Source organism: Hakea prostrata, chromosome 1 (assembly GCF_041222555.1).
Source record: "Hakea prostrata isolate BN-2017 chromosome 1, UWA_Hpros_2, whole genome shotgun sequence".
Classification (NCBI taxonomy): Eukaryota; Viridiplantae; Streptophyta; class Magnoliopsida; order Proteales; family Proteaceae; genus Hakea; species Hakea prostrata.
This window is the reverse complement of record NC_142600.1, coordinates 14,399,209-14,427,073: the sequence shown is the minus strand read 5'-3', so window position 1 is coordinate 14,427,073 and position 27,865 is coordinate 14,399,209. Positions and strand designations below refer to the sequence as shown.

The following is a 27,865-nucleotide window of genomic DNA, read 5'->3' as shown; positions in this document are numbered from 1 at the left end:
AAATAAAGTTACCGAACGTGTATAGCTTGCATATAGGCTCCACAAGGAAGTGCATAAAACCAAAAAGCCAAAATAAGCAGTGTCAAGAAGTCTTCTAGTCTTATTTAAATTCCTCTTAAAAGTCTCCCAAATTTTCTCTTCCTCTTACAACTATATATCATCTACTTGTGTCTATAATACGTGTACAATTAATTTCTATAAACCTTCTCCTCATGCCTAAGGGTCCTTTCCTTACAAATTATGTTTGCTGTTTGTGATGGTCTTACTTTGTGAAGGAGTTCCCTTTTCCTTTCTTCTTTGTTCTAAGTTGTTCCCAGTAATCGTCTCCCTTGCTTCCTTTTTGTCTCATGTATGTGAAAAGCCCCCCTCGCATAGCGTGTAAAATGCAAACATAGTAAAAGTGGGTTACAATAATGTTGTTTCCAAGCTCAGCGCCTGATATTGATGTGATCTAAAATTCAAGTCTGGGTCTATAAGATTTACAGTAACGATAAATAACAGAAATAATGTTCAGGAAACAGATTTCAGATACCAAATGGGGGGGCAACCAATACACCAGAACTGCACGTATGTAGAGGATGGAATTCAAGAAGCATAAAGAAAGAAACAGCAAAGCCAGGCACAGGAATCCCATTGAAGGCCCCAGGAACCAAATGATTTCTAGACAGCTTTACCATGAGCGTCGACATACAAGTTTGTGATTCAGATCTCCAAGATTCTCCCAAGCATCACCACATGAGCAAAGTCAAAAAGACCCTTCTTGAGAAAAACAATGGTCTCCATAGCTGTACAGAGTCGTCTCACTCAAATATTCTTCCAGGTATCCCTAACAGAAGCTGGAAATCCCAACACAGAACTTGCTAACATTAAAAGGGGTCGAGGTTGGGGATCTGAACTCATCCCAAAGTTGCAATGTCTGGAGACGAATATACCATTGTTCATAATTAGAATTACAACACTGGCATATTTCCATGACTCCCCTGTAGTATGTACTTGATCTCATACATCTCCCTGGCGGATAATCCATTCTGCGCCCCTTTTTACATTTGATCAGGAGCATGCGACGTGTCCTCAACTATCCTTTCAAATTACAGAACCTGGGAACGTCTTTCAGGGAATAATAGCTGAAGAACGCAACAGACCACACAACCTATGAGATATACCTCATGAAAACCTCACCTCTCAAGCCCAACCCATTTGACCCATCTGAAGATTCGTCCAACTCTGAAAGGCAACCCATAGTCTTTAGCAACAGCAGGTTCTCTACTTGCACTCTCTGATTCAGACCAGACATACACCCCACGCTCTTGCCGGCTTCCAGGAACAGTATTGTCCAAGATTACAGCAATGAGGAATGCAATCACCATATGAAATGACAGCAAGGTGTTCAGAATATAGTTCAACTGCAAACAAAACTAATTCTTTGTTAGTAATCTCCCCATGGCACTTAAAACTTAGAGGTGCCTGATATGTTGAACAAAAATGAAATTTCATTTCCACCTGCCCCCCCCCCCCGGCGGGGGTAAACCACTGTTTATATACATTTTCTAAAACCAGCAGTGATTTCAATCACTCCCAATAACCAGAAAATCTTTTTTAAAACCAGAAAATATATCTTTTCTATTTTCTTCATTTATATGATAGGTACACAAGTCCTGTAAGATTGATCAAAAAAAGCATTAAAATCCATTAACCTGCCCAAGGAACCTATAATCAACAGTAATTCCGAGAAAAGACAAATCCACAATGCTTAAGATGCAATAGATTTTAATCCTGAACGGTTGAAAGTCAAGAGGAGAAGCATACCCCGCCATATTTACTGCGAATAGGACCATGAGATGCCACAGTATATGGTTGGAAATAACTTGGGACAGTTGAGTTGGTATTTGGAATAGCACCATATTGCTGGAAGTATGCAGGAATTGACAGAGAGAAAAACAGAGAGAGCCCAACTATGATAATATTTCTGGAGCTTCCTGCCTCACTGTAGCGTAAATTTGACAAACCTAATGCTGTAAGCATTGCCCACATAAAACACAACAATGCAGCTGCAATGACATCAGGAATTGAAGCAATAAAGCCCCCAACTTTTCCTGTAAGCACATCAAGGAGGACAAGAGTAACGTAAATGGAATGTAAGAGAGAAGAATTAGAAGAAGACGATGCAAAAAGAAAATAAGAAAATTTAGAGAATTTTCCAGATCTTAGTTTTGCAAGCTCGAAAAAAACTTGCCTTCTGGTAAAAGAATTTGATAAACAGGCATTATCTGTAAAAGCCTAAACCCATTAATATGGCAGACATCACTAGTTTGGTAGATACTTAAAAAATAGTCAATTAATTAGATTAGCTAGTTAGAAATTGGAGATGCTTTCAGTTTTCTAGACCATAAATGGAAGAAAATAAACTTGAGGTGAAAAACTGAAAAAGATGGTTCAAGCTATAGAGGAATGAAGTTAAGTCTACTACTCTGCAAAATAAGGCCTATGTTTCTCAAATCTGAGTGTTCATGAAAGATTCATTAGTGTCACCAAGAAAACAGTGAGCATTGTTTCATGTATGGCCAGAGGATTTCTTTTGTTTTTCTTTTTCTTTTTTTGGGGTGGGGGGTTGTTGGGCTGTAATTCTTGTCATCAAAGACTGCCATCTACCAGCTTCCAAACAGTCCAGCACAGAGAAAATGGAAAAGGAAATGGATAAAGTCCTGTATGTGAATTGGCAATTAAGTGGATGGCAACCGACAACAAAGCCACTTTACTGCAGATTCATCTAACCTTTTCTGGTTCAAAATCTGTTCCAATTGATAGGGCAGGCCAAGTTCAATGAACAAGCCATAGTGCCGTAGCCAGTAAATTTGTAGGGTGATTTAGGGCTTTATTTCCTTTCTTCTTTTTTATGTAATATTCAGTCATATAAACATATTAGGACAAGCAGAGTCAAAGTTGGATATGTTGGTTACTTATTTCAATTGTTGGGTCACCTTAGGGTACCCAATCATGGTCTATGCGAAGTATGAAGTTTCCTTTATTTCTTTTCTAACTCAAACTTGATAACAGGGACATAATAATGAGGCAGAACAATTGTCCTGGAACTTGGGGCAGTGGTCAATGGACAACAGTTGTAGCCTGAGGTAAAGGCATCGAAACAGCCTCTCAGCATAGTAAGGCCGCCCCCCCCCCTCCTTTTCTTCTGCAGAGACTGATTGAACGGAAGCCTTCAGCACCAGTTTGCCCTTTGTCAATGGTTTTGGTACTCCAAGCACAATAAGCAATATAGGTACAGAAACCTCAGTTTATTTGAAGCTATTTCAAACGTTTACATATATCAGATACACATGGTTTGCAAAGCAACCCCTCGACCAACCCCAAAAAAAAAGGGGACCTCAGAAGTGAAAAGAACTAGTAGAATTTGGCCAAAAGACCTTTCATACCACATGAATCTGTAAACCAGAACCTACAAAGAAGAAAGAGAAGAAGTGCAGATATCAAGATGGAGATTGAGAAGAGGGAGAGGAAGCTAGAGAACAATGGGAATAAAACTAGCCTATATGTGGTATAGCACCTTGTTGATTATTGCATCACAATTGAGGTAGTTTTCCATCTCCTGTAACTTAGCGTTTTAGTGCCATAGTGTGTCAATGATTGGTCAGTTTAGTTTTAAGTTTAAACTTATTTTATTTCTGATTCCTTATATAAGGAGTCTTGTAGTATTTCTACTATAAATAAAGCAACTGGGGTCGACAGCTAGATCATCGATTCTACTATTCTAGACAGTTCCCCTTTCTCCCATATCTTCTTCAGATTCTGGTAAAGAAATATTCTTGTACATGGTACAACAGTGGTGAAGATGGAGGCGAAAAGAAACTGGCAAGTCCAAGAACGAGGAAGGTTTCTGTCATTGTTGAAGTGATCCTCAGTTTCTATTAAAAATTTTCTGGATCTAAATTCTCGTTCTTTTGTGGAACCCAATGTAAATTCTGGAGGTTTATTGGTTTGAACCCCTTTTGTTCATCATCTTCTATCTAGTAGCTGCAGTCTAATTGCATCTCTGAAACTAAGTTTCTGCCAGAACCACTTGCAAGGATGTTCTTTTTATCTTTTAATAACTTTAATACATTAGTTATCCTACCAAAGATGGCTCAACATGCCTCTGTTTGCTCCTCAAAGGATGGATGATCACTGGACTGGCCACATTGAGCGTATATGCACCACCATCCTTCTTAGTTCTCTAGGTCATGGTCACTCCTTGAACCCACAAACTCCTACCTTCTGTTTCACAAGGAAGTGCTTCCTTTCTTCTCTGCTCCCTTTCTTCTCTTCATTGTTCAATTACCAGGTATCCAGGCCTATCATTGTCGGTTTTTAATAGGTCAATGAGTGCAGATTTTCTCCATGAAAGTTCAGATTATTTGAATCCCCACTGGGGGAGTAATCACAATCCAAAACTAGCCACCTAGGGTCCATTTGATAACATTACGAGAAGCTGTTTCTGGTGTGTTTTGCTTCGAAAAACAGAAAACAGGGTCGAAATTTGTAAAACTCATCTGAAAAATATATTTGCTGCTGGTGTTTTTCTGAAGTTAAAAAATAAAAAAAAATAAAAAGAAGAAGAAGAAACTAATGCCTACTTATGCTCTTAGAAGCAACTTCTACGTAAGAAGTCTGATTTGTATTTCTGCTTTTAGAAACAAAAGGTGAAGCTTGCACAAGTGTTACACGAAACACAGCTCAACAGGAAATGGATGGAAAATCACCATCTAAACAAAAAACAGTGTGCACAACAGCACAAGTGTTAACATATTTAATGGGGGTGAAAATGGAAAACCAATATCTAAACATAAAAACGTCCTTTGCAGGAATTTCTGCAACTGACTTTCACCTAAATCTATAGCTCAAACGTCTACTACAGGATTGCCCTTTGGATGGCCAGTGTTCACTTTCCATCATTCCATGTACCTTCACTCTCCCTCCCTCTCTTTTTTGCAACTCCAGCTTCCTTTTCTCCAGGATCACTACTAGTGAAACCTAGAACCAGCAGAACCGTTAAATCCCTACCCAAACTGAAGATGAGACCGCAATGATGAGGGGGAAGTTGCAGAGCATCATGATATGTTGCCCAAACTAGACTTAAAAGCCATGATGCTCAGTTGTACTCATCATTATCTTTGCCCAAACCATTACAAATGGTCTCTTACACACCACTTTCAGATGGAACTTCATCAAAAGAGCCTACTCAAACAGCTGCACAGCCTTCTACTTCTATACCATCCTCATATACAATTACTTAATCTGAGCAAATTCTGGCAGTCATGATGGTCACAGTTACCTGCCCCCCCCCCCCCCGAGGCTTGCAACATTAGGTTTCAATTCCAAAAGGGAAAGGGATCCTTGTCCAAGTCACTAGAATCGCCCTTGATACTAACATTTTTGTGCAGAATCCTCTCATCCACTTGTGTTGGCTGGGTGCACTCATTCAAGAGGCATGTCAAATTTTGATGTAATTCCTCAAGAGAGACTAGCCGCAATTCACTTCTACCTAGTTACAGCAAGAGGCTAGGTTTGCAGGTTTTAGCATTGGTTTTGTTCAAGGTGCAGGCACATCATTCTGTTGTCAGCTTGTACACAAGTAAGCATAATGGAGAATGGAGAGGGATCAGTGCTTTCTCTCTTTTTTTTCTTCTTTTTTCAGTAAGAGATGTAGTTAGAATTGGGAGAAGCTTTTTAGAGATACTGTGCTGAACGTGGTGATATGGACATGGCATTCCTATTTTGCTTTGCAATGAAGGACAAAGATGTGATCTAGCACAAAACTCTAATCAATGGATGTATCAATTCCGGGCTTCTAGAAATGAAGACCTGGCTCATGGTATTTTTATATCAGATGGTAAGGATGACTTCATGGAATTCAATGGTTTTGGTTATGTTAAGGTCAACTCTCTGAGAAATTTTCAAGAAAATGGAGATGGAGAGTGCAAAAGCATATGAAAACATGTGGGCATGGAAGTAAAGCATTGACCCTCTTTAAGTAGATGGAGAACGAACAGACTGAGCTGAAAGAAACCACATCTGTTCCTACTTTGACTGCATGAGTCCAATTACAAATACTTGAGGAAGGTTGCTTTTTGTTTGATAGAATAACAGGGATTTACAATATGAAACCAAAAGTTAAGAAGTTGGTCTGCCTAGTTGATCTACTAAGCAGAGCAGGTTTGTTATACAAAGCAGAAGATTCACTGAAACACTGACAATAGAAGAAGATTGACATTGGAAGGTAGGCTAGAGAACTAATCAGATTGGGTTCGAATAAGCATCATGTCTATATTTTATTGGACAGAGAATTAGTACTTTAAAATTGGATTGTAACAATTTGATATGCTATGGAAATTTTTTATTAGTTGAAAACTTGCAATTAATGTTTTATGATTCCTAATCTAATTTGATGGAAAATAATGGCAAGTAGAGAAGTTATTAAACTTCAATGGCAATTTTGTAATTATCAGTAACAATTAGAAACCGCTTCTGGAAGTAGGTTTTATCAAACACCATTTGCATTTTTCAAATGTTTCCGGAATGATGATACTATCAAATCCCTTCAAAACTGTTTCTTGGATCAGGAACATGAAAAAAGAGTTTCGGTGTTCTTTGGAGCAGGAACACCTTTGTATGTTGGTTCTGTAATTCCTTTATTTTGGCTGAAGACGACCTTTATACGTTAGCTTCTTATTACCATTATTTTGTGATTTCCTAATCTGATAAGTTGGTTTAGTCGTACCTTTGACTTGGTTGAAGACAACCTTGGTATCTTTGTTCATCGATACCTTTATTTTGTGATTTCCAATTTTACCCTTCTCATCAATACTAATTCTCCTTTGTCATTATTTTATTTCCCATTTCAGCTTCACCCTTTTGCTTTTGGTTGTGTTAAAATTGGATATTACCTTACTTACAACTATGCCATTTTATCTACCCGACTACCCATCCCTGTTTTGGTTATTTACAATGATGTTATTGCCATGGTACAAGATCTTCCTCTCAAGGGAAATATCGCCCTTAAGAAAAAGCGAGGTCTCACTCAAGTTGGCAAAATCTCGCTCGAGATCTGGTATTTTTTTCCGGCCAACACGAGTGAACTTGAGGGCCCATCTCAAGGGGTTTTAAGGGTCAGGCATTTAGCCTATTTTAAGCCTTCTGAATACAATGGCGCCCTTAGATTTGTGAGAAAAAAACCCTAAGTATAAGTTCTAACTAAACGCTAAGTTTGAAACCGAAATGTTGCGAATGAACATGCAAAGTTATAAAACATGAAATATAGAACCATTAAGACTTATAAATGAAAGCAAGTGATAAAATATAACAAATAACTTAAATAGCAACAGAATTCCATCCATATGAGTACACTAGAACATCTGATTCTAGACTCTCAAGAATACAATAATACAACCATCTAAATTCAATATAAATCATAAGTTCATAATAGAAGTGTTAGGCAAGGCTCATGATTCACATTCTGTTGCTGACGACCTTCCCCTTGACCATGGTTGTCAAGGTGACAAGGCGAGGCTAGACGATAGAGGGCAACGCAAACCAAGGTGACACCAAGCAAGGCGATAAGGCGTCTCCTGGGCGACAACGCAACACCTTGACCCAAAACTAGGCCAAAGCGCGCTTTGACAACCATGCCTCTGACGCACATGGGAGTCCCGCTCCAAGCTTGTAGAGGCCTTATAACACTTTGGGCCTCATAGTTTTCTTTGCAGCTTGGGCCAATGAATAGCTATTGTGGCTCAAGGAAGCTATCGGCGAAAGGAGGTTAAAAATCTGGAGAAAAAAAAAAAAGAACTTGAAGATGTCGGCAAGTTGGGAGGCAAGAGGAGGTGAGACATGTCACACAAGATAGGGAACTTAAACAAGTTGGGTGGACCAAGATCTCGGTCGAGTTATTGCATTTTGAGGGTCTCGCCAGAGATCTCATCGCAAGATCTCGAGCGAGATCTCATTCCATAGTTATTGCTTGCTTAATTCAATTATTTACTTTGCTTTAATTATGAGATTACTAGTTTCACTTGTACCTTAGAATCTATTATTTACTAGCATGGTTCAAGATCTCGCTCTCGAAACCCATCTCGCCCCCTCAAGAAAGAGAAATCTCGCTCTTGATCTGATTTTTTTCCCCAGCCAAATCGAGTGAATTGGTCCATTTTGGGGGTTTTAAGGGTCAAGTTGGGCTCAAAGTTGGTATCTAGCCTTTTTCTAGGCCTTCTAAACACATTATTGGCTTTAGATTTGCAAAAAGACAACCTTAAGAATGAGTTCTAACTTGACACTAAGTTTGAAATCGAAATGCTGCAGGAATGAACATGTACGGTTATAAAACATGAAATATAGAACCATTATTACATTTCTAGCCAAAAAAAAACCATTATTACATATAAATGAAAAGCAAATGATAAGATACATCAAATAACTTAAATAGCAATAGAATTCCATCCATATGAGTACGACACAACATCACATCCTCGACTCTCGAGGGTACAATAATAAAACTATCATAAGTTCATAATAGAAATGTTGGGTATGACTCATGCTTCACATTCTGTTGCCTTATAAGATTTTCGGCCTCGGGATTTCTTTTGTAATTTGGGCTTGAGCCCATGAATAGTTGTTGTGGCCTTCATTGAAGAACTTCATCAAATGGCCTTATTTGATCTTCCTTTCTTGATGTAAATGTGCTAAACTTTGCTACAAGTCAAGATCCGGCGTCAATCCAACAATAAAAAGGCAAAAATGGAAGTTTGGAAGGTCTCGGCAAGTTGGGAGGCAAGATAGAGCGAGACAGGTCGAGATCAAGCGAAACAGATCTCGACCTGTGGCATTTAAAGTGGCTAAGTGGACCGAGATCTCTACTTAACCGAAATCTCGATCTAGATTTACCACAAAGGAGATCCCGACTCCCTATCTCAAAATAGCTCACGAGATCTCAAACCATGTTTACCAGATTGAACCTTGTTATGCAGCTTATGCTAATACCTACCAAGTGTTCCCATGTAAATTCCCATTAATTATAGTTTTATCATTAAATTTTGCATCATTCTTTATTGTGGGCAATCCAATTGGATAAATTGATCCAATTTTTGTTTTTGCAATACTAGGATGATTGCACGCTTCATCATAAAAGTGCCATCGCACTTGCATATTTTCCACATTATTGTTTCGATGGGAACATGGATAAAACCAGTTTGGAAATTTCTATTAATGATTGCAACTTTCAATTAATGTAACCTCAATTGAATAAGGGCAAGTCTTTCAAGATCTTTAAGAGAACCAACTGAAATGGGACCAAAAAAGGGTTTCTTAACCTTAGAGATATGCAAGAATATTTCAGACATTGGGGATCAGGGTCTGCAGGTGTTATAGAATGGGTTGAAATTTGGAGGGGCATATAGGTAATCAATATACAGATACGATCCCCCAAGTTTGGTTGGGTATTGATGGTTAAATTAAAAGATATGGGGGTTCTTGTTTTACGGTTTTTAGGTAGTATGCAAATTCAAGAAAACATTTGTATCTTAGAATTGGATGATCAGAATGGAGTAAAACTAGGATTTAAGGTCACTAGGGATGGGGAGAAGATGTAACTAAAGTGTGGGACAGATTGGACAGCTAGATTGGTGCAGATCCAAACTTAAGTTTCCAGTGTCTTGGGAACTCTGGAAATTCAAGAAAATTCATGAAAATAGAAAATAAAATGTGATAGGTCAAGGGGGAAGGGGTAGCCTGCCTGATACCTGAAAGGGGAGCCTTGTAGAGCTTTGGAATGAATGAAATGGCTTCTTGAAGACTGCCTATTCAGCCATAACAAGGATTCAGCTTGACTTCACTAAGAACTTAACAGAATACTCAACTTCTGGTCTTCTGGACCTTATTTAACCAATGTTGATATAAACCAGTCTTCATTCAATCTTGGACATACCACATTGAACAAAACATTGTCACCACAGCAAACACCCACAAAGAGACTCGAAACTGAAAATAACCTCAATCTTGGACATAATTGAACAAAACATTGTTGCCACAGCAAACACCCACAAAGGGACTCGAAACTGAAAATAACTTAATTATATGAATTTGTTTCCTTCCCTCTGAGTGGAGGGGCTTATTTATACATAATAAGCTGGAGCTCTAATCTTACTTAAAATACTAATTGAACTCTTTGAGTCTTGACGCAACATAGGAACTAACTGACTTAGATTAGGACCTAAAAACCGGAGAAAGAAAAAAAAAACACACACACAAGGAAAGACTATTATGCCCTCATAAATTAAGTTGCCAAATTCACATAATTAGACCAATTAAACTAATTAACGGGCATATTTTCGTTTTTGGCCTAGATGCTGTACTTTTGGAGCCATAGAATAAACCCATGACCACATAAACTTATAAAAGAAAGGCCCCACACCTATATCTACCAACCATAGTTGTCAAGGCATCGCCTAGGCGTCTAGGCCCTTGAGAGGTTTTGGGAATCTATGTGTTGCCTTGGTTGGAGTCACCTTGCTTTTCTTCGCCCTTCGGACGCCTAGTCACCTTGGCGTTGACAACTATGTTATCAACCATAGGTTGATCTCAAAGGAAAATGTGTGTAGCGTTTTTCCCTTCTATCAACCTAGGTTGGAGGGAATTCTAGATAATCACCCCTACCATTTTAGATAGTTCCCCTTTCTCTCCCCTATCTTCTCTTCTTCAGATTCTTGGTAGGATTATTTCTGGACAACTCATATAACATAAGAAACCATTTGTTTGAAGAATTTGAAGCAGAGTGGGAAAAAAGGGGTAGGTAAAGGTAAACTTTTGCACGAAATCCCAAAACATGGTTGTTTGGTTCAACGGGGTGGGAAAATGAGCAAACAAACTTCCTTAAATTAAGGTAGCTTGTCCAATGACGTGGCATCCCACTTTTCCCACCCCATCTCTTTTATAAGGCCTACATTTTTAGTGGGACTTTGTGGGAAAGGTAGGGAAATGATAAAAGTTGGACCCACTTTTTCAACTTTTTTACAAAACCCTTTCTTGTCCCTCACCCCAATACCAGTGGGTCCCACCTGTTATATTGTTTCCACCTCTTTTTATCTTGCAAACAAACTAAGGGTAAGTCAAGTCAACCATCAATTCTTAGTAGGTTTCCCGCAGAGAATCTTAGTCTACCTACAACAAAAAGGAATAACTAGGAAAGGATTTAGCAACTAAACTAGTAAGCTAGATTCAACTCAAACACAATCCCATGATCCACCATACACCTAAAAATACCACAATACCAATGATAAACTTTAACAAACATAAAAAACAGAGTAGATGCCAAATCAGGATTAAAATGCTTTAAAAGTAAGGGTACAATACAGAATAGATAGCCATAAATATGTCCACAATTGATGACAGTACAAGGACCATTTTGTACATCCAAGTTCAAAGACCCCAAAAGGGAAGAAAAATGTACAAGAGGAGAAGAGGGGAGTGAGATTACAACCGACTAGTCAGCAAAAGAAGGGAACCACGACCTCAGGAGACAAACAATAATGATGTTCTTTGGGGGTACCAAAACAGTGGGATAGGGGAGAGACCAGAGTCTAGCAGAAACATCATAGCAGATGTCTCACCAAATCACGTCCAAAGATTTGGATTTGGAGGTCCATCTTCTAATATTTTGCTCCACCATAAATGTAAGATCTGGATTTTGAGGTCCTTCTTCTAAGTTAAACGATTAGTATGAGGAAGAGAGAGAGAAAAAATTAACAGAACCTTATTGGAAACAGTGGAGTAAATTTGCATTCCAGGAATTAAAATATGGTAAAATCAGGTATATATTATGGAGCTGGATGTTAACATTTATATTAACTGAGAAGAAAGTTGCAATGAAAGACTGGCAAGACAAAGATTGAATGCATTCAAGTGCACATAAATGTAGCACTAATTGTTGACAGACAAGGGCCAACCAACTTAGAAGATCTAATCATGTAACTCAGAAATCGAAACATGCCCCAGTGAAGAGTAATACAAACAAAATATGTCCTGAATCAAACCACTGATGTCTTGTTTTAGGTTAACAAAAGATATTCCCTAAATAGAGAGCAAAAAAATTCATGTAGCTTAAAGAGAGATGATTGGCAAAAGAAGATTAATTTGGATGAGAAAAATAGCCAATGTAGTTGGGGTGAAGACTTAGTGAGTTGAGACTACAACCAAGCAAAAGAGAGATCATACACACAGGATCAAGAAGAAGGGAATTTGCTAATTGCATTGGTGGGCATAGGATTGATTTCCTGTACAACAGTTCTAGATACGGGTATGAATCGGTTCTGGTTTTTTGGTCTGGTTCAAGATGACAACATGTGGCCGAAACTGAACATAAACCAAATAAGAGCATACGTGTTTGTAAACCCTAATGGTAGGTTTCAAATCATGTTTCTTTTGGTTCCATATTTGATTTTGACCCCACAATGTATTCAGTTTTGGCAGGTATCTGAGCAAACCTTTTACATCTAAATAACAAGTGAACCCCATGTTCGTTAAAAGTCATAATCGACTTCACTTGCTTTAAACATTAAAATGGAATGAAATTTATCATCTACATTAATTAAAACATTAAAAATAAAACAAAATAAAATGGACACAGAACCTTATTCAGTCTGAGAATGGGGTATATCTCATTTGGTTAAGTTCACTTTTAAATGGTAAGTTTCAATTATAAATTAACATCCTTAGTTTTAGCTATATGCCACCAAGTGCCAAAGACAGACTGTTACTCCAAGGAACCATCTGCAATGCCAAAATCCCATTGTACATGTATGGCACTGAGATGAGTTTCTGCATAGATGCTCTGTAATCAGCAATTTAATTTCATAAAACAGTATCATGAGACACACTTACCAAAAAGAGATAAGAGTATCAAAATACATGCACCTAGCTCAACTGAACGTCGACTACCCATTTTGGTCACAGCAATGGTGTGCACATTTTCAGTAAGAGTTGTAGAAGCAGTTCCCATACCCCAGAGGCCTGCCAAAACACTTGAAAGGCCTTCAAGACCAATACCACGGCTGACGACACCTGGTGTTGGAGGCCTGGATGCAACCAATAAAGACGATGCATGGTATGAACCAACCTAAGAGAAACCATGCAGGAAAATTAGGGGCTCGTATTGGAGAAATCTTAACTTAATTTAAAAATAAAAATAACTCAAAAGAGGAAAATAATGCACTGCATTGTTGTCAGAATGAGGCAACTCAGAGTGATGGAGGGTGCCTGAGCACTTGGGCAACTTTATTTCCCTCCTTTTTGACATTATTTAGTATGCTTAAGTATATAAGGTATACCTTATTTCATCAGAATCAACATAAGCCACATCAAGTGATCAGAAAATCAATATATAACTAGAATACAACATAACTGAAGAAGCAAGCTACTAGAAGATTGAAACAAGCAAAACATACATTCGGTGTAGTCTGATATTAAAATTGGTAATCATCCTAGTATACCTAATCTGACATTTGGTGTGTATTACCTAAGAAAATATGATCTTTACCTCTATGTAATTAAACTGCCTTCAATTTAGAGAAATGATTTAGGTCCCTAAGAAGTTTGACAGGTCAGATGATTTTAATTACATGAAACATTTTGTATCGGTAGAGGATCATGCCAGTCTATTAACGAATCCAAAATAGTTTAAATTTGAATACTGGAGGTATGTACTAGACAAACCTTAATAATAAATATTTTTCTATATACCAAAATAAATGAATATTCTTCCAAACATTTAGTTTTTAACAATGTCATATCATATAAAGATATTATAGAATTTTAATATTTGAGATAACCCCAGGATTAGAAAGTCTAAAAATTTTCACCTACTGCAAAAAATATGAATTTTTGTTATTGAACTGGGGTTTTGACTTTTATACCTTTGAAATGTTCTTTATTTTTACTATTTTTATTGGATTTAAATATGGGAGTACTGGTAATTTATGAATAATATCTTATGTAAATGATATATAACCCAAAGGTGGATTTTATTACCAATAAAATCCCATGCAAGGCACCTTACAACAAGGCAGAAGTCACTTAGGCAACATGCTGACGACTCAGATGCGGTGAAATATAGTCCGGGTTCAGCATACAGCAAACTTCCCCAATAGTTTGTTAAAACAAATCTGGAAAGTCAATAAAAGCTTTGAAGTCAGATCAAGGGAGGATGAATAAACTACACTGCTTGTGGGACAGTTTCTAACTGAGAATTTTTTAAGTCATAATGCATTTCTTCAGAAACAATCAGTCATGATCATGATCAGAATGTTTGCACCACATATATGTACATCTGTACACATAGAGTATCATGCATGAAAGGATTAGGAAATTCATCTAATTTCACTTGAATTTTCTTCAGACAACTAACAATCCCCAAACTACTATCATTCATCCCATCTACTAAATGCAGATTAAACTGGGCCAAAGACACTCAACTGTAGTAATGGGATCCACAGTCTAGTGGAATCTCAAAGATCACAAAAGTTGGGAACATATGAAAGATTAGGGTGTTTGAAGTAAAAGAAGCCTTAAGGAGAGGATTAAAGTAGGCCAGGCACTAGGCCTAGATGAAATCTCATCGAAGTGTGACAGAGCCTAGGTCATGCTTGGCATGTTTGAACAAGTGATGGCTTGCTGAATGCTTGGTCAAGTGCTCCCTTGATGAACGCTTGGTCATGGGATCAAGTTCTGAAAACAGCCTATTTGGAAACAGGGCAAGGCAGCATATATCATAGTTGTCAAGGCATCGCCTTGGTGTCCAGGTGCTTTGCCTGACCTGAGCACCTTGGTCACTTAATTGGTTTTGTCTTGCACTGCAAGAGCATAATGAGCAATCTGCAACTCAGAATAGAGAAGCCCTGGTTAAATGGGATTGAAGAACGTGTAATAGGAGTGAACAAAACTCCAAAAGATCAGTATGATCTGCTGGAAGGATCAACTTTAATTAGATAACCAGACTTTCAGGAAATTTGCCGTACTGGGTATAGCCTGGAATAATGTCAGCAGTAAAATTAGAGGAGCAGGAAAGCTGATCTACTGCAAAGTTCAAACTATGTACAGTGTCTATCAAGTGAGGACTGAGAATCAATAAACCTGAATGGTTGAAGATGATCCGCTGGGTAGACAAATTTTGTTTGAAGCTCTTGATACTCTTTCATAACTGAACTGTAGAACTGCTACAAATCTACATATCTCAATATATCTGCACTAATCTACTGCTCACTCAATATAAAACAATATGAAGATAATAGAGCCCCAAGTTTATTGAATGGGCCAAAATATTGTTAACCCATGCTAGCTGAGGAGCTCTGTTACCAGGCAATGATATCAACTCCATAGAAAACAGTGAGTGAGTGAGTGAGAGAGAGAGAGAGAGAGAGAGAGACTGGAGGGGGGTGGGAGGGAGACAAGGAGAGAATAAGAATACTAAACTATAAGCTCAATATACCACTCCCCTGGATCTTTATATACTAAGTGAAATGGAATTAAAGTCGGCAAAGAAATCTTACCTTGCTCACCTAAGACCTAAGCGCATCAGGATTCTACGAACTAGTTAAGATAATAAATTAAGCAAAACTACTTAACAAAAAGAAAACCCCACCGTACAGACCCATGGACCTCCAACTGAGATATAAGCACTCTAACAAAGATCATCCACCTAGCATTACCATGAAAAGATAAGATATTTAACCGAATGGGCTAACCAAGGTGATGGCATAGGCTACAACCTGATTTGTTAAAGCTGTAATATTCAGGCACAAGAACCAAGGTCATCATAATCTGTAATATCAATGCCTAGGATCGTCTTACGTCATATTTATAGTAACAAAATTAATTTGTCTAAACTCTCAAGTAGCATAGGCATACACCTGGATTCCTGGGCAACCATATAATCAATCATGTATTCCCTAGGTTGGTGCACCAACACACCCTTCTGCCACCGAGGACATGCATTGAGGCACCACAAAATTACAACAAAGGTGTCCAATAAATCCTCTAAAACCATGGTAAAAAGAGGCAGGAAACTCACAGAATCAACTGATGCAATTATGGACACCACACACATCACAAAAGCCAATTTCCAGTCAAAGACTGGTGTACCCCATTGTAACGGGTATGGAAATCGAAACCATGGGGAGGATTTCAGTGCATAAGAAGTATCAACTCGACAGTGCTTCATCCTCGAAACATGTTTTCTGCATGATTCAGATATGATATTTGAGGCAGGCACATTTACATCACAACCGTTGTAATTATAGACACCGACTTTGGTTAGAAGGAAAGCCACAGCCCATGTGATTGCAAGACCCAAGGGAACCTGAATGAACATTCAAAACATGTCAACAGCACTCAGAGAAAGCAATTTCCAGTAACACAATAAAATGCACTGAAAATAAAGCAATCACTGAACAAAAAGAAATAGACTTACTGCATAAATTAGGAAAATACGATGACCGAAGACAGATATTTTTCGAAGATACTGCAGCAAATTCACAAAAAAAAAAGTAAATCAGACATTTGAGATTCATTTACCAGGAAGAGATATTTCAGAAAGTAGTAATACCCATCATGAAACTGCAGTCACGAAAGGAACTTCATAAAAATACTTAGCGCAATCCAAGTTTGCACCCAAGAAGGGTATTAGGAGGTCTCCATCAGAACTGACTATAAACTGGCAGTAGATATTCTTAATGGGACAAGGGCCTTGGAAGTGTCAACCTACAAAAGGGAGAACATTGCAAGAGGCATCTGTGCTAAACGAGGAGTTTACAGAACCAGCCAGCAGATTACATGACGGGTTCAGCTAAGGAGAAAACAAGTGTTGTAGGATCCTATTGAGTTCCCTAAAGAGTTAGATGATCTGATTCAGAAGGATGTGGAAGCTCATATTTATTACGGATTGTAATTGGACTTATTTTCCTATTTGGGATACTGGTTAGGAGGTAATCGCTCCTTGTCTGGATTCTCCTAAACTCTCTTACTAAGGAGTTTTAAGAGAATACCTTCTCTGTAGTCTCCCCTTTATAATTATTAAAAAAAAAAGAAGAAGAAGAAGAGGAGAGAACTTCATGAAAACAGGTAGAACAATAAGTCTACATGGTATGTCAATAAGGATGTGGAAAAGCCGATGGATTATGGAAAAACAAGGCTAACTAAGAGCAGAAAAAAATGCCTCACAAATGCTGGAGAAGCATTGGTTATCATTTTTCAAAAACAAAAGTGATATTCAGAGCACTAATATCTGCAGAGGAATAAAATGTATCAGTCATACTATGAAATTACAGGGGACACTGATACAAGCACATCTGAGACAAGAACCTAACAGTTTAGATAACCAACTTGGTTTTATGCCAGAAAGATCAACCACAAAGCTACTTATTTGTTTAAGAGACTAATGGAAAGATTTAGAAAACACAAAACGGAGTTCTGGTCTTTATTGACTTAAAGAAAGTTTATGCTAAGAGTTCATAGAGAGTTATTTTAGCAAGCACCAGAAAGGAAATGTGTCACACGTGGACATAGTTAAACGATGTATTATGGCATAGTGACCAGCTTTAAGAACTATGGAAGGCTAGGTAGTGAATTCTCAATTACAACGAGACATCAAGGACTAGCTCTAAGTCTATATTTATTTGTTTTAATCATAAACAAGCTCAGTAGAGACATTTCAGATCAAATCCCTTCAGTGTATTCTATCCGCTGACAATATTGTTTTGGTGGATGAAACAAAAGCAATGATAGATGCAAAATTGGAATTATAGATGTCAACCTTGAAATCAAAAGGTATCAGATACGTTGAACAAACGAAGAATATGGTAACTAAGCAACAATAAGCCTGAAAGGGAGGTATAAAGTTCCCTATAACTATCTTGGGATGGGTGAAGGCGTGTATCAGCTCCCCAATGGTTTCTATCCTTATTAATGTGTTGTCTTAGAGATATACTTCCAACCAGGGATTATCTAGTGCAAAGGAATATCTCAGTGCAATCACACTACAGTTTGTGTTGGGCCGGTATTGAAAAAAGAGACCACCTTTTCTGCCAGCGTCATTTCAGCTCTTTGGTGTGGGATGCATAGATAGAAAGCTAACCAAGGAGAGAAGAAAGTGGATTTGGCTGCACGAGGTGACCATTTGGAAGTTGAACACATTTGTACTTAGTCGACCAATTGGATGCATAGCAATTAACAACTCTGGCTTTTGGGTCGATCATTCAACACATTTGGACTGAGAGAAACTTCAGGATCTTCCATAACAACTCAAGGATCACGTACCAAATTGTAGTAGCAATAGTAGATGATGTTCAGCATAAATGGGCTGCCAATCCATTAGCATGTGAAAGAACTGAACAACCTTCCTAAACAGCTGAGAAGTGGGATATACAAGTTGACCGTAATTGTAAGTTGCCTAAAGCTTGTTCCTGGGGCAAGCCTGCTCAACACATGGTTGCACTGCATTATGATGGGGCTTTAATCAAATCAGCGGCTTCTTATGGAGGTGTGATAAGGCATGAAGGGGGAGAGCCTATCCCGGCTTTTGCAGGTAAGGGACAGCTTTCATATTAGCAATGGATATGAAAGCAATCTACGAAGGCTTGAGGATCTGCATATCAAAAGGTTTGCTGGCTATTTCTATCCTATCAGATTCCAAGTTGGCAATAGATATTATTAATGGGAGAATCCAAGGGCCGTGGACAGTCCAACATCTGAAAGGGGAGATAAGACAGATGGCAGATGTCCTTCATGCATGGGAATTTATGCTTGTGTGGAGGAGGGAGCAAAATCAGCCAGCTGATTTTATGATTGGCATTCAGTTGACACAAAGCCAGGTGGAGGGGGCACCTAGTGATTTTTCAGAGGAGCTCGAAGACCTTATTTAGAAGGATGCAACAGCTCAGGTGTACTTTAAAATGTAATGGATTTTGGTTGTACTTTCCTATGTGGAACCCTGAGTAGGAGGGAATGCCTTCCTGTGACAGGATTCCTTCCCCTTTAAGGGTTCTCAGAGATTGCCTTTTCTGTATCCCCCCTTTTTCTAATACAGAATAATCATTTATCACAGAAAAAAAAAAGAAAAAAAAAAAAAAAAGCCTGAAAGAGAGGTTATTGAAAATTGATGATACGGAGATACTGCAAAGTTAAAATAGTCGGCATAAAGATTCCATCTAAAGTGAAAAAGAAAATGATGTTAAACTAGGAATTAAAATAAGGTGGATGAAGTGGAGGGTGTATATCAACTCCTCAGTGTTGTGCGATCAATTTACTCCTTTAAGTGGTAGTGTTTCTGGCACAGTGTTGGCAGCCTCCTATTATCCTATATAGAGGCAATACGACCAAGGAGTCTCAGGTTCGAAGCTGTCCCTCCCCCCCCCCCTCTTTCCCTGGGCCTATAGGCCCCCAGTCCTTCTGACTAGGTTGATGAGGACCAAAAAGTGAATTTACTCCATTAAAACTCAAAAGGAAAAGTTAACGGGGCAGTTTTGTTTGGGTAAGAACTTAATGGGGCAGTTATAGGACCACCAATGATGCATTGAGCTGAATGACAGGCAGTAAAGAAACAAAATATAAACATATTTAGTGCAACTCAAATGAGGGTATTGAGAGTGATGACTACTAAAACTAAAAAACAAACAAACTAAAGCTAATCCAGCAGTAGATTTTATACATCGTAAACTACTAGAAAGACATTTGTAGTGGCATGGGTGTGTGGAATGGAGACCTTTGAATGCTGCGGTACAGTAGAGTGATTTGATTTAAATTGAAGGAGCTAAAAGATCCTAGGATAAACCTAAAACTACTCTAGGAGAAGTGGTGAGGAAAGAAATGTATGGCTTAGGAGGAGCTGACTGGGAAAAAAGGATTCATATAACCTTCCAGTTTGGCTGGGATAAGGGTGAGTTAAGTAGGGTAAAAAAGAGAAGCTAGCGATGGCAAGTAATAAAAACCAGCATTACACAACAGTCATGTTAAACTGAAAGTGCACTAAGTTACTAACACAAAACTAAGTCCCGAAATTTAAGACAAACATAACAAGAATCTAGGTTGGGCTACTGTGAACTTACAAGGGAAAAAATAATAACCAGCAATATCTGCACTGCGCCAATCTCAATGCAGTTACCCACTTGAGGAAAACCATAACTATAGAAAGAGAGTCCAACAGCAGCAATTGTAGGCGCCACAGCCACTGGATTGATCAGCCTGAGAAGAAAATCATTTGCATAAAGAAGACTAACTGAAAGTGCTAACAAAAGTATGTAGGATTTGCTTTGTTGAGCTATAGTAATCTCATAAATATCAACACCAACTGCCTTGTCCAAGAAAATCCTTTCGTAAGCTGTTACAACAATATGATTTCTCTAATTTACTTCACCAATCTTGATCTTGTCAATACTCTCAGAAAGAAAATAGAATATCTGGAAAAACAAAAGAATGAATAAAACAACCCAAAGTTCACATGAAGTTCAAAGGCACATTTACAAGCTTTAAGCTTGAAATGGATAACAAATAATAAGAGGTGCACATCTCATGTTATACATACATCTCTAAGCATCAGAAAAAATTATCTTCAAATGGGTGAAAGTGGCAGCGGGGAAGCCTAATGAACTAACATGCACATCCATTGTGATCTTGGTTTGAATTCTTTGATTTCTTCCTTCCACCCCTTTCATTTCACAGCATAAAGCTAAAGAAGCTTTATACAATTCATTCAGTTTCATCTACCAACATCAACTCCATCCACAGCAGGAAAATGAAATATTTAAAGGCAACAAAATGACTGAACTTTATCCTTAAGAATCAATCCAGTAATTTTACAAACTGCAGTAGTTTTTGTTTTATTTCTCAAAAATAGAGACTATCGAGAACTGCATAGCAAACTTCTAATTCTATATGCTTATTATGAAGTAAGTTTTCTTAATTTAGCCAATCCACATATATCCATAATAAACTAACAAAGATAGAAGAAGTAAATAATAAACAACCACAAAGATACTAAGAAGCAGACCTTAGAAAAAGTGACATGAGCCCGCTGTAACCCAATACTGCTTGAAATGCAGAAGATATGATTATAGCCCCCTGCAGCTCCCTCATTATATGCCTAAAATTCTGCAATAAATAAATAATAATGAGTTCCAATCAAATGCATACTGGCTAATAAACTATTGAGTGATGCTGCAATAAATAAATAATAATGAGTTCTTACTAAAGACATCCTCACTAATAAACTATTAAATGAGTAATGGCTTTACCATTCTTATCAAATTGACATATAACAGAACGTAAGTTTTATAAGATAGATCTTAAGAAGCACATAGCGGTGAACTGGTGAACCGTATGTCCGTACATCAAAATATAATATTCAAGAAGCATGGCATTCAATGCTTTTGAATTTTGCATCCCCACTAAAAGATATGGATCTTCATTACAAGTGAACAACCAAATAGAAGTCAATCTACAAATTATGAAGGTCTTGTGAGAAGTTTCTGAAACATACAAGTCATTTTTTCTTATTGGCCAGGGTGGATTTGGGATTTGAACTAGATCCCCAATCCTAGCCCCCAGATGCAATTTCTGTTGAGTCTTTGACCGCTTTGTGCTTATGGACTGAAAAACGCATGTTTAGGAGAGACCCCATCATACCTTTTGATTGAGCAATTTAGGGCTCCAAGTGAGCAGAAAATGAGAAAGCATCCTCTTGGAAACTGGCTTACCTAGGTCAACATTCATGGAAAACTATAAAAAATGCTGTTCAGGACTTGGCCATTCAATCCTGTAAACTAACAAAGACAGAAATCGGAGGAGGAGATACAAAGAAACTTTGCCACCATGGCTGCTGTAACCTTGAGATATAACTGTGCCTCATCCTACTTGGTAAACTAGTCAACAACCACATTGATATATTGCAGAGAAGCTACCTGACCTACTAGACCCTTTACCAAAAAATAAGGGTAAGAAAATTCAGCAACCAGCCTGAGCAATTTCTTTTTTCCTCCTCATCCTCCAAGTTGGAAGAGTAGGGATGGCATCCCTCCTTAGGATTAGAGAGGGGATGGCTTTAAGGTCTTTCAAGACTAGGTCATTCTCAACCCAAGAAGGTATCCAATCTCTAGGCTATGGTCTCGTAGGTGGAATTAGGCTTGAAAGTGTAAGAACGCATTCTCATTGGGGTTCGTCAAGCGGCAGAGTCTAAAAGCTATATACGCTGCCAGAACTAGGTAAATGAATCTGCCAGTGACATCTAACATTCAACACTGTTAAAATATTATGCAAGGGTACATGGCCCAGCATACCATGGCGGTACACAAGGTCATGTACACGTCAGTCTAAGTTTACCCTTGTAGTTAGAGTCCAACTGACCTATCGTAGGCTATAGATTGTTCAATATGCTGCTGCATCTTGCATAACTCTCCCTTCTCTTCATCTCTTCTCCATCTCTTCTTCTTCTTCTCTTGTTCTCAGCTCTGATTAGACAGGTTTGGTTTCCTGACATGGTATAAGAGCTGCAAATCTATTACTACTTTGAGAGTCTACTTCAGATTCTCCTCTCAAACTCTATCAAAGCAGTGGTCACTTTCTAATTAAGGTAATAGGATCAGACTATTATTGGATAAAGAAGTAGATCTACAAAGCCCGATTTCTATACATGCAGCTTCCTGTGATGGGGTTTTGGGAGTTTTTATCAGAATTTCATGTTTCTAGAGCCTGCTGCTGCTCCAACCTGATCATGCAGCAACTTTGAGGAATCATTTTTTTTGGGTGAATGTGAATTAATAATATATTAAACAACAACAAGAGAATACAAGAAGAGAGGAAAGAGGGGGGGGAACCGATCAAGAAGAGGATCGGAAGGTAGCAGAAGATCCCCAAGATCTAACAATAAGCCTAGCCCTTGGGGGATCAGCCACCGGGGGATGGGGAAGAGACGAAAGCCTAGAAGAAACATCAAAACAGATGGCCTTCCAAATCAAGTCTATGGGGCGAGATTTGGAGGTCCATCTCCTGAGGTTGCGCTTACCAAAAGTATCCCAAAGAAAGAACTTGATCCAAATTTGATGCAATTTCAATGGCCAGATACTACTCTCAGAGTTTTCTCTCCAAAGGTTTGCGGGCCCCTGATACTAGATATATTTTTGGTCATCAGCTTGGTGCTTTTCCGGGTTCTTCTATTCCATCTACTTATATTAAGTTAGTTGGGGGGTTTATTTGCTACCTTTTACGAATAACTGCTCTGCTGAGACCCTTCTGAGATTGAGTTTGCCTCAACTCTTGTGCTGGCTCTAATTTGAGCTCAATTTAGTCTTATTTGCTGCTTCTGTTGCTTCCAATGCCCAAGTTCAAATCTGACCCTAATGTACTTCAAGTTCAGACCACCACAGTTAAAACTAGGTGGGCGTGACAAAATACCTACTATGGGCTCAAGCAGTGGAAGCTTATATTCATGTTGAAGGGAAAATAAAATACAATAAGGAAGATCCCTCTAAAGTTGATTTGAAGTATACTACTAGTACTACTGTCACAGCCCATTTCCAATCTGGGAGATAATGCCTCAAAGAGCTGTGGGTCTAAAGGGACAGGATCTAATGCCAAACCCAGGAAGCATTAGCTGGGATATAAAAGGGTTCAGATGGAGTCACTTTTTAGAAGACCAAAGTAGAGCCAACAAACCCAGATCCGTCCTCCTCCATGCAATCTTCCAGAGGAGCTTTAAAGTGCTAGCAGTATTTACATCTTTGATTCTTCTTATCCCTAGCCCTCCTTCACCTTTTAGGCGACAGATTGAAGACCATTTAATGGGATTATGGGATGAAGGGACCTGAAGATGTCAGATCCTTATCATAGGAAAGCTGCCATCATGAATTCCAAGGATTTTATCACAGCAGATGGCAGACCAAAAGCACCAGACCAATAGAGGTAAGAGGCTTGAAGAACAGAGTTGATGAGGACCAATCTGCCTGCAAATGATAGTCACTTGCCTTTCCATTGGTGACTTTAAAGGGAAATAGGCCAAGCGTGAGTTCACTCATAAAGCTACAAATATAGCCTCAAGCTTGTAAAGAAGACAGACTAGATTATTGAATAAACTTGAGAACTGACGGTGAATATCGGAGTTGTGGGTTTCGTGAGGAAGGAGGCCTGCAGCTGTGGTGGTGCTCTAATTTTGCTACAAGTTGTCATGCCCCAGACCCCCTAACAAGTAAGTATAATTTCCCCCACCCCTGCCCTATTCTCCTATTCCTTCAGGCTTCATCCCCATTCACAACCCTCTTCTTCCCCTTCCCTCTTGCCTGTGACACAAACCCCCACCCTTCCCCTCATCCCAAACCTAATTCTCTTAATCCCAGCCCCTTACCCCATTGCAGCCCTCATCCCCCTCCCCCCTTTTTTGCCTCTAGCTGGCAGCAGTCATAGTTCTTCCCCAAACCCTAACTCTAGATCCCACAAATCCCCTACCCAAATTCCATTCCTTTAGGAATTCTCTACCCCTCCCAACCCTAGTTTCGATCCCAACCTTAGGCCTAACCATCCCCTTCAACCTTAGAGAGATTGAATCCCTTCTACTTCCCCTAAACCCTAATCTCCATATCCTTCTTTTATCTTCTGGAATTTTTCTGAACTTTTCAGACTTTTCTAAAGACCTAAAACTCAACGTCAAACCTACGTCAATCTAACCGTTGGATCTGTCCCTAAACTTTAGGAACCTCATCCCCCCAATCCTAGTAACCTTCCCTCTCAATTTCAGCCCCAAGGCAACAACGAGTTGTAGATGCTATAGTCACCGAGGGCAACCTTTCCAACAAGTGATGCCGAATGGAGGAACCACCCTCTTAGCCAGCCAACCAACCCCTTGAAGGATGTGTGCTCTTTGATGGACCACTATCTCCATGCATCTCCAAATCCCTCTACCCTTGCTCAACAATTCAAACATGCTGCCAAAGTCCGTTGCCTGAACTTTCTTGCAAATATCTTCGCACAGCCCGTGTCTGACCCCTATGTCAAGACCTTCCACAAACAAAAGGTACAACTATATCCCAAATGTAAGCCAAGTCAGCAAGTCAATTTTTCAAATCCCTACCACCAATATTCCCTAAAAGAGAGGGTCAATAGTTCATGACTCCTTTAGACAACATGTCACTTAAAAACCTTCAAGGCCATTGAGTTTCAGTCAGTGTTAACTTTTAGGTTTGAGAAGTGAAGTTCAAATTTGCTGAACCAGAGGATCTCATTGGGAGGAAAGTGGAAAAGCTAGGTATTTTAACAAATTTCTCAAGATAAAATCAGGGGAGGTGAATAGATGATCTCACTAGAAGAAGAAAAAAAAATCTCGCAAGTGTAGGAATGCAGGGAATCTCACACAGCACAATTAACATCAAGGAAGAACAAAAAAAACAAAATAAAATAAAAACACATTTAGACTACCGTACCATACAGGATGAATTGGTATGCCAATTGCCCACGTCTTTGAATGCCCATGTCTCCAGATCCCAAGAATATTACAGAAAAAGAAATCCTCAAAATCCAATCTATAAGTTGAACCTTTTTAACTTAAAAAATAGGTGACATTTATAATTGTATTCCCCTTCACAATTAGTAAGTTCCAGGGTATTCTTTTTAACATAGTTTGATTGTCATTTCTCAACTATTTGGGAGAGCATAAAAATGATTTTACTGAAAAAAATAGTAATTTCCAAAAGCGAGAACACAGAACGAATTATTTCAGGGTATGGAAGGCCATTCCTAAGATACATACCAATCTTCACAATTAAATCTTACATGGTACAGAGAACCACTATCACCGTGCTAAGTTCTTCCATGTAATCAGGATCCGACTAAAAATTTAAAAGGAACAGAACATTGTCTCCAAATAGTTGAAATCAATAACATTAAAGTAGTGTAAGAAACCTACATTGCCACTCAATCCCTGGAACTGAGGTGAGTTTATTATTGCCAGTACTGGAGCCAGATATACAAAGGATGGACCTTGTATCAGGGGCAACCTGGACCCGAAAAACGTGTGCAACAGTGTTGTCAATCCTGAAACGAGTAGTACAGTAGATACCACCGCAGATGTATCCTCCTGACACTCACTAACATCCATTAGACCAAATGATCTACAATTTAACATCCACCAAGAAAAGAGATGGTTCAAAAGTAATAATAGAACTAGTTATAGTAGCTCACATGACTGCCGCCCATTGCTGGAACTATGACAAGTGGAACGAGAACCAAGGAACCCAACATGGAAAGATAATGCTGAAGTCCATAAAAACCAATGGGAACTGCAACATTTGAAAGTTAAACCAATCACATATTAATAGACACAAGACGTATTTGAAAAGCACTTTTTCCCCCTTTTCTGTGAATGAAAAAAAGTTATATTCAATAAAGCTCACCGAGGCCAGGGGTATCCCTGAGTTCATATTTCATATGAGAGTGACGTGCCACAAATCCTTCGTCGTCTATGGATTGAGGCAAGATATCAAGGACCTCCTCATCTCGGTTGTTTTTTGGAGGCGGAGGCGGAGGCGGAGGATTAGACGGAGCCTGGCCGTTGGCATTAGGTACTGTTCCGTTCGTTGCAGTTCCCTCCGTCTCCCTTCTCTTCCTAACCGATTGATCTCTATCGGCCGACACTGGCATTTTCTCACTCTCAGGCACACCATTCGCATCTGGAGGTGGCTGAACTCGGCGGGATTCAAGATCCACTTGTGGCTCCACCTCCCTAGGTTTTGAGGCCATAACAATCTGACCAGAATCACTTGCATTCGTCTCACCTGAGAACCTCGCTCTGAATCCAGTCCTTTTGGCCCACGATGACGGCATTGCAGAGGACTCGGGTGCCGACGGCCATGGCCCTGGCCTCGGACGTCTTGTCGGATCAGAGCTCGCCATTTAACTCCCACTAGCTAAAGCTTTATCACTAGACTTTACAAAATGTAGAAATGTCTGTAGATCTGATCTCTTTGAACTAACATCTGCGATTCTCGATATGTTTCCGAAGTAGTATACTTAGCTCACTAGCTTAGCTGCTTAGGGTTTCGAGGAAAGAAGGAAGTGGAATTTTGTGCAAGCTACTACTTTCAGTGCCCGGAGATATAGAGAAGCGTGTGCACGTTCGAACGGAGAAATGCCAAAACGCATGACAATTGACAACTAAGGGGGATGTAGAGAGTCTAGCTCTACAGTCTAACGTTAGAGTTTGGACCGTCGAGTGAGAGGCGGACTGTGCGCGTGAGAGAAGACTTTTGTTTTTTAGGTAATACGCGCCGCGAGAGAAGATGGAAGTGGAACCCTTGGTTTCTTCTTCTCTGTACAGCCCCATAACTTGGATAGGCGCAATTTGTAGACTATCCGAATCCAACTGCAAACCAACGGTCCAGATTCGCCAAAGACCCTATATCATCCTTAATCACTGCCAACTTCCTCGTGTTGACCCATTCCACTACCTGGATTTCCATGCTTTGTAGTTCGGATGTATCTCCTTTTGTTTCTGTTGAATGAAATGTGGTTTACCAAAAAAAAACTTCCTCGTGTTGACCATATGCCCTGATTGAGTGGCCGTTTTCTGATATTTGTGCCTCTGATAGTCTGATGTATCTCCTTTTGTTTCTGTTGAATGAAATGTGGTTTACCAAAAAAAGGAAAAAAATACTTCCTCGTGTTGCCTTGCCCCGATTGGCGGGCGTGTTTGTGCCTCGGATAGTCGATCTCCTTTTGTTTCGGTTGAATGAAATGTGGTTTACCAAAAAAAGGAAAAAAATCTTCCTCGTGTTGACCATATGCCCTGATTGAGCGGGTG

At 39.1% G+C, this 27,865-nt stretch overlaps 1 protein-coding gene across 2 annotated transcripts; it reads right to left on the bottom strand.

Annotated features, from left to right (window-relative positions):
* Positions 1 to 29: 29 nt before the first annotated feature.
* LOC149027704 (nucleobase-ascorbate transporter 12-like) lies at positions 30 to 27,363 on the bottom strand. 2 transcript variants are annotated; one of them, XM_089165100.1, is made up of 10 exons: positions 26,460 to 27,363; positions 26,248 to 26,345; positions 25,973 to 26,143; positions 21,074 to 21,174; positions 20,133 to 20,268; positions 16,502 to 16,552; positions 16,103 to 16,390; positions 12,919 to 13,153; positions 1,807 to 2,093; positions 30 to 1,403 (listed from the first exon to the last, which is right to left on the bottom strand). In XM_089165100.1, the coding sequence occupies exons 1-10, from the start codon at positions 26,956 to 26,958 to the stop codon at positions 1,176 to 1,178; spliced, it is 2,094 nt and encodes a 697-aa protein (XP_089021226.1). In that variant the 5' UTR covers positions 26,959 to 27,363; the 3' UTR covers positions 30 to 1,175. The 2 variants fall into 2 exon arrangements, with proteins under 2 accessions (XP_089021226.1, XP_089021237.1); XM_089165111.1 differs by lacking the exon at positions 16,502 to 16,552.
* Between the last annotated feature and the right edge of the window lie 502 nt (positions 27,364 to 27,865).

Bases quoted from the DNA above. Each gene is read 5' to 3' on its own strand.
- LOC149027704 (XM_089165100.1), bottom strand. From the start codon at position 26,958: ATGGCGAGCTCTGATCCGACAAGACGTCCGAGGCCAGGGCCATGGCCG. The intron at 16,553-20,132 runs GTAAGTTCACAG...AATTTGCTGCAG, and splicing joins TGGTTATTATTTTTTCCCTT to TATCTTCGAAAAATATCTGT. The intron at 13,154-16,102 runs GTGAGTTTCCTG...GGTTTCTCTTAG, and splicing joins TAATTGCATCAGTTGATTCT to GTTGGTTCATACCATGCATC.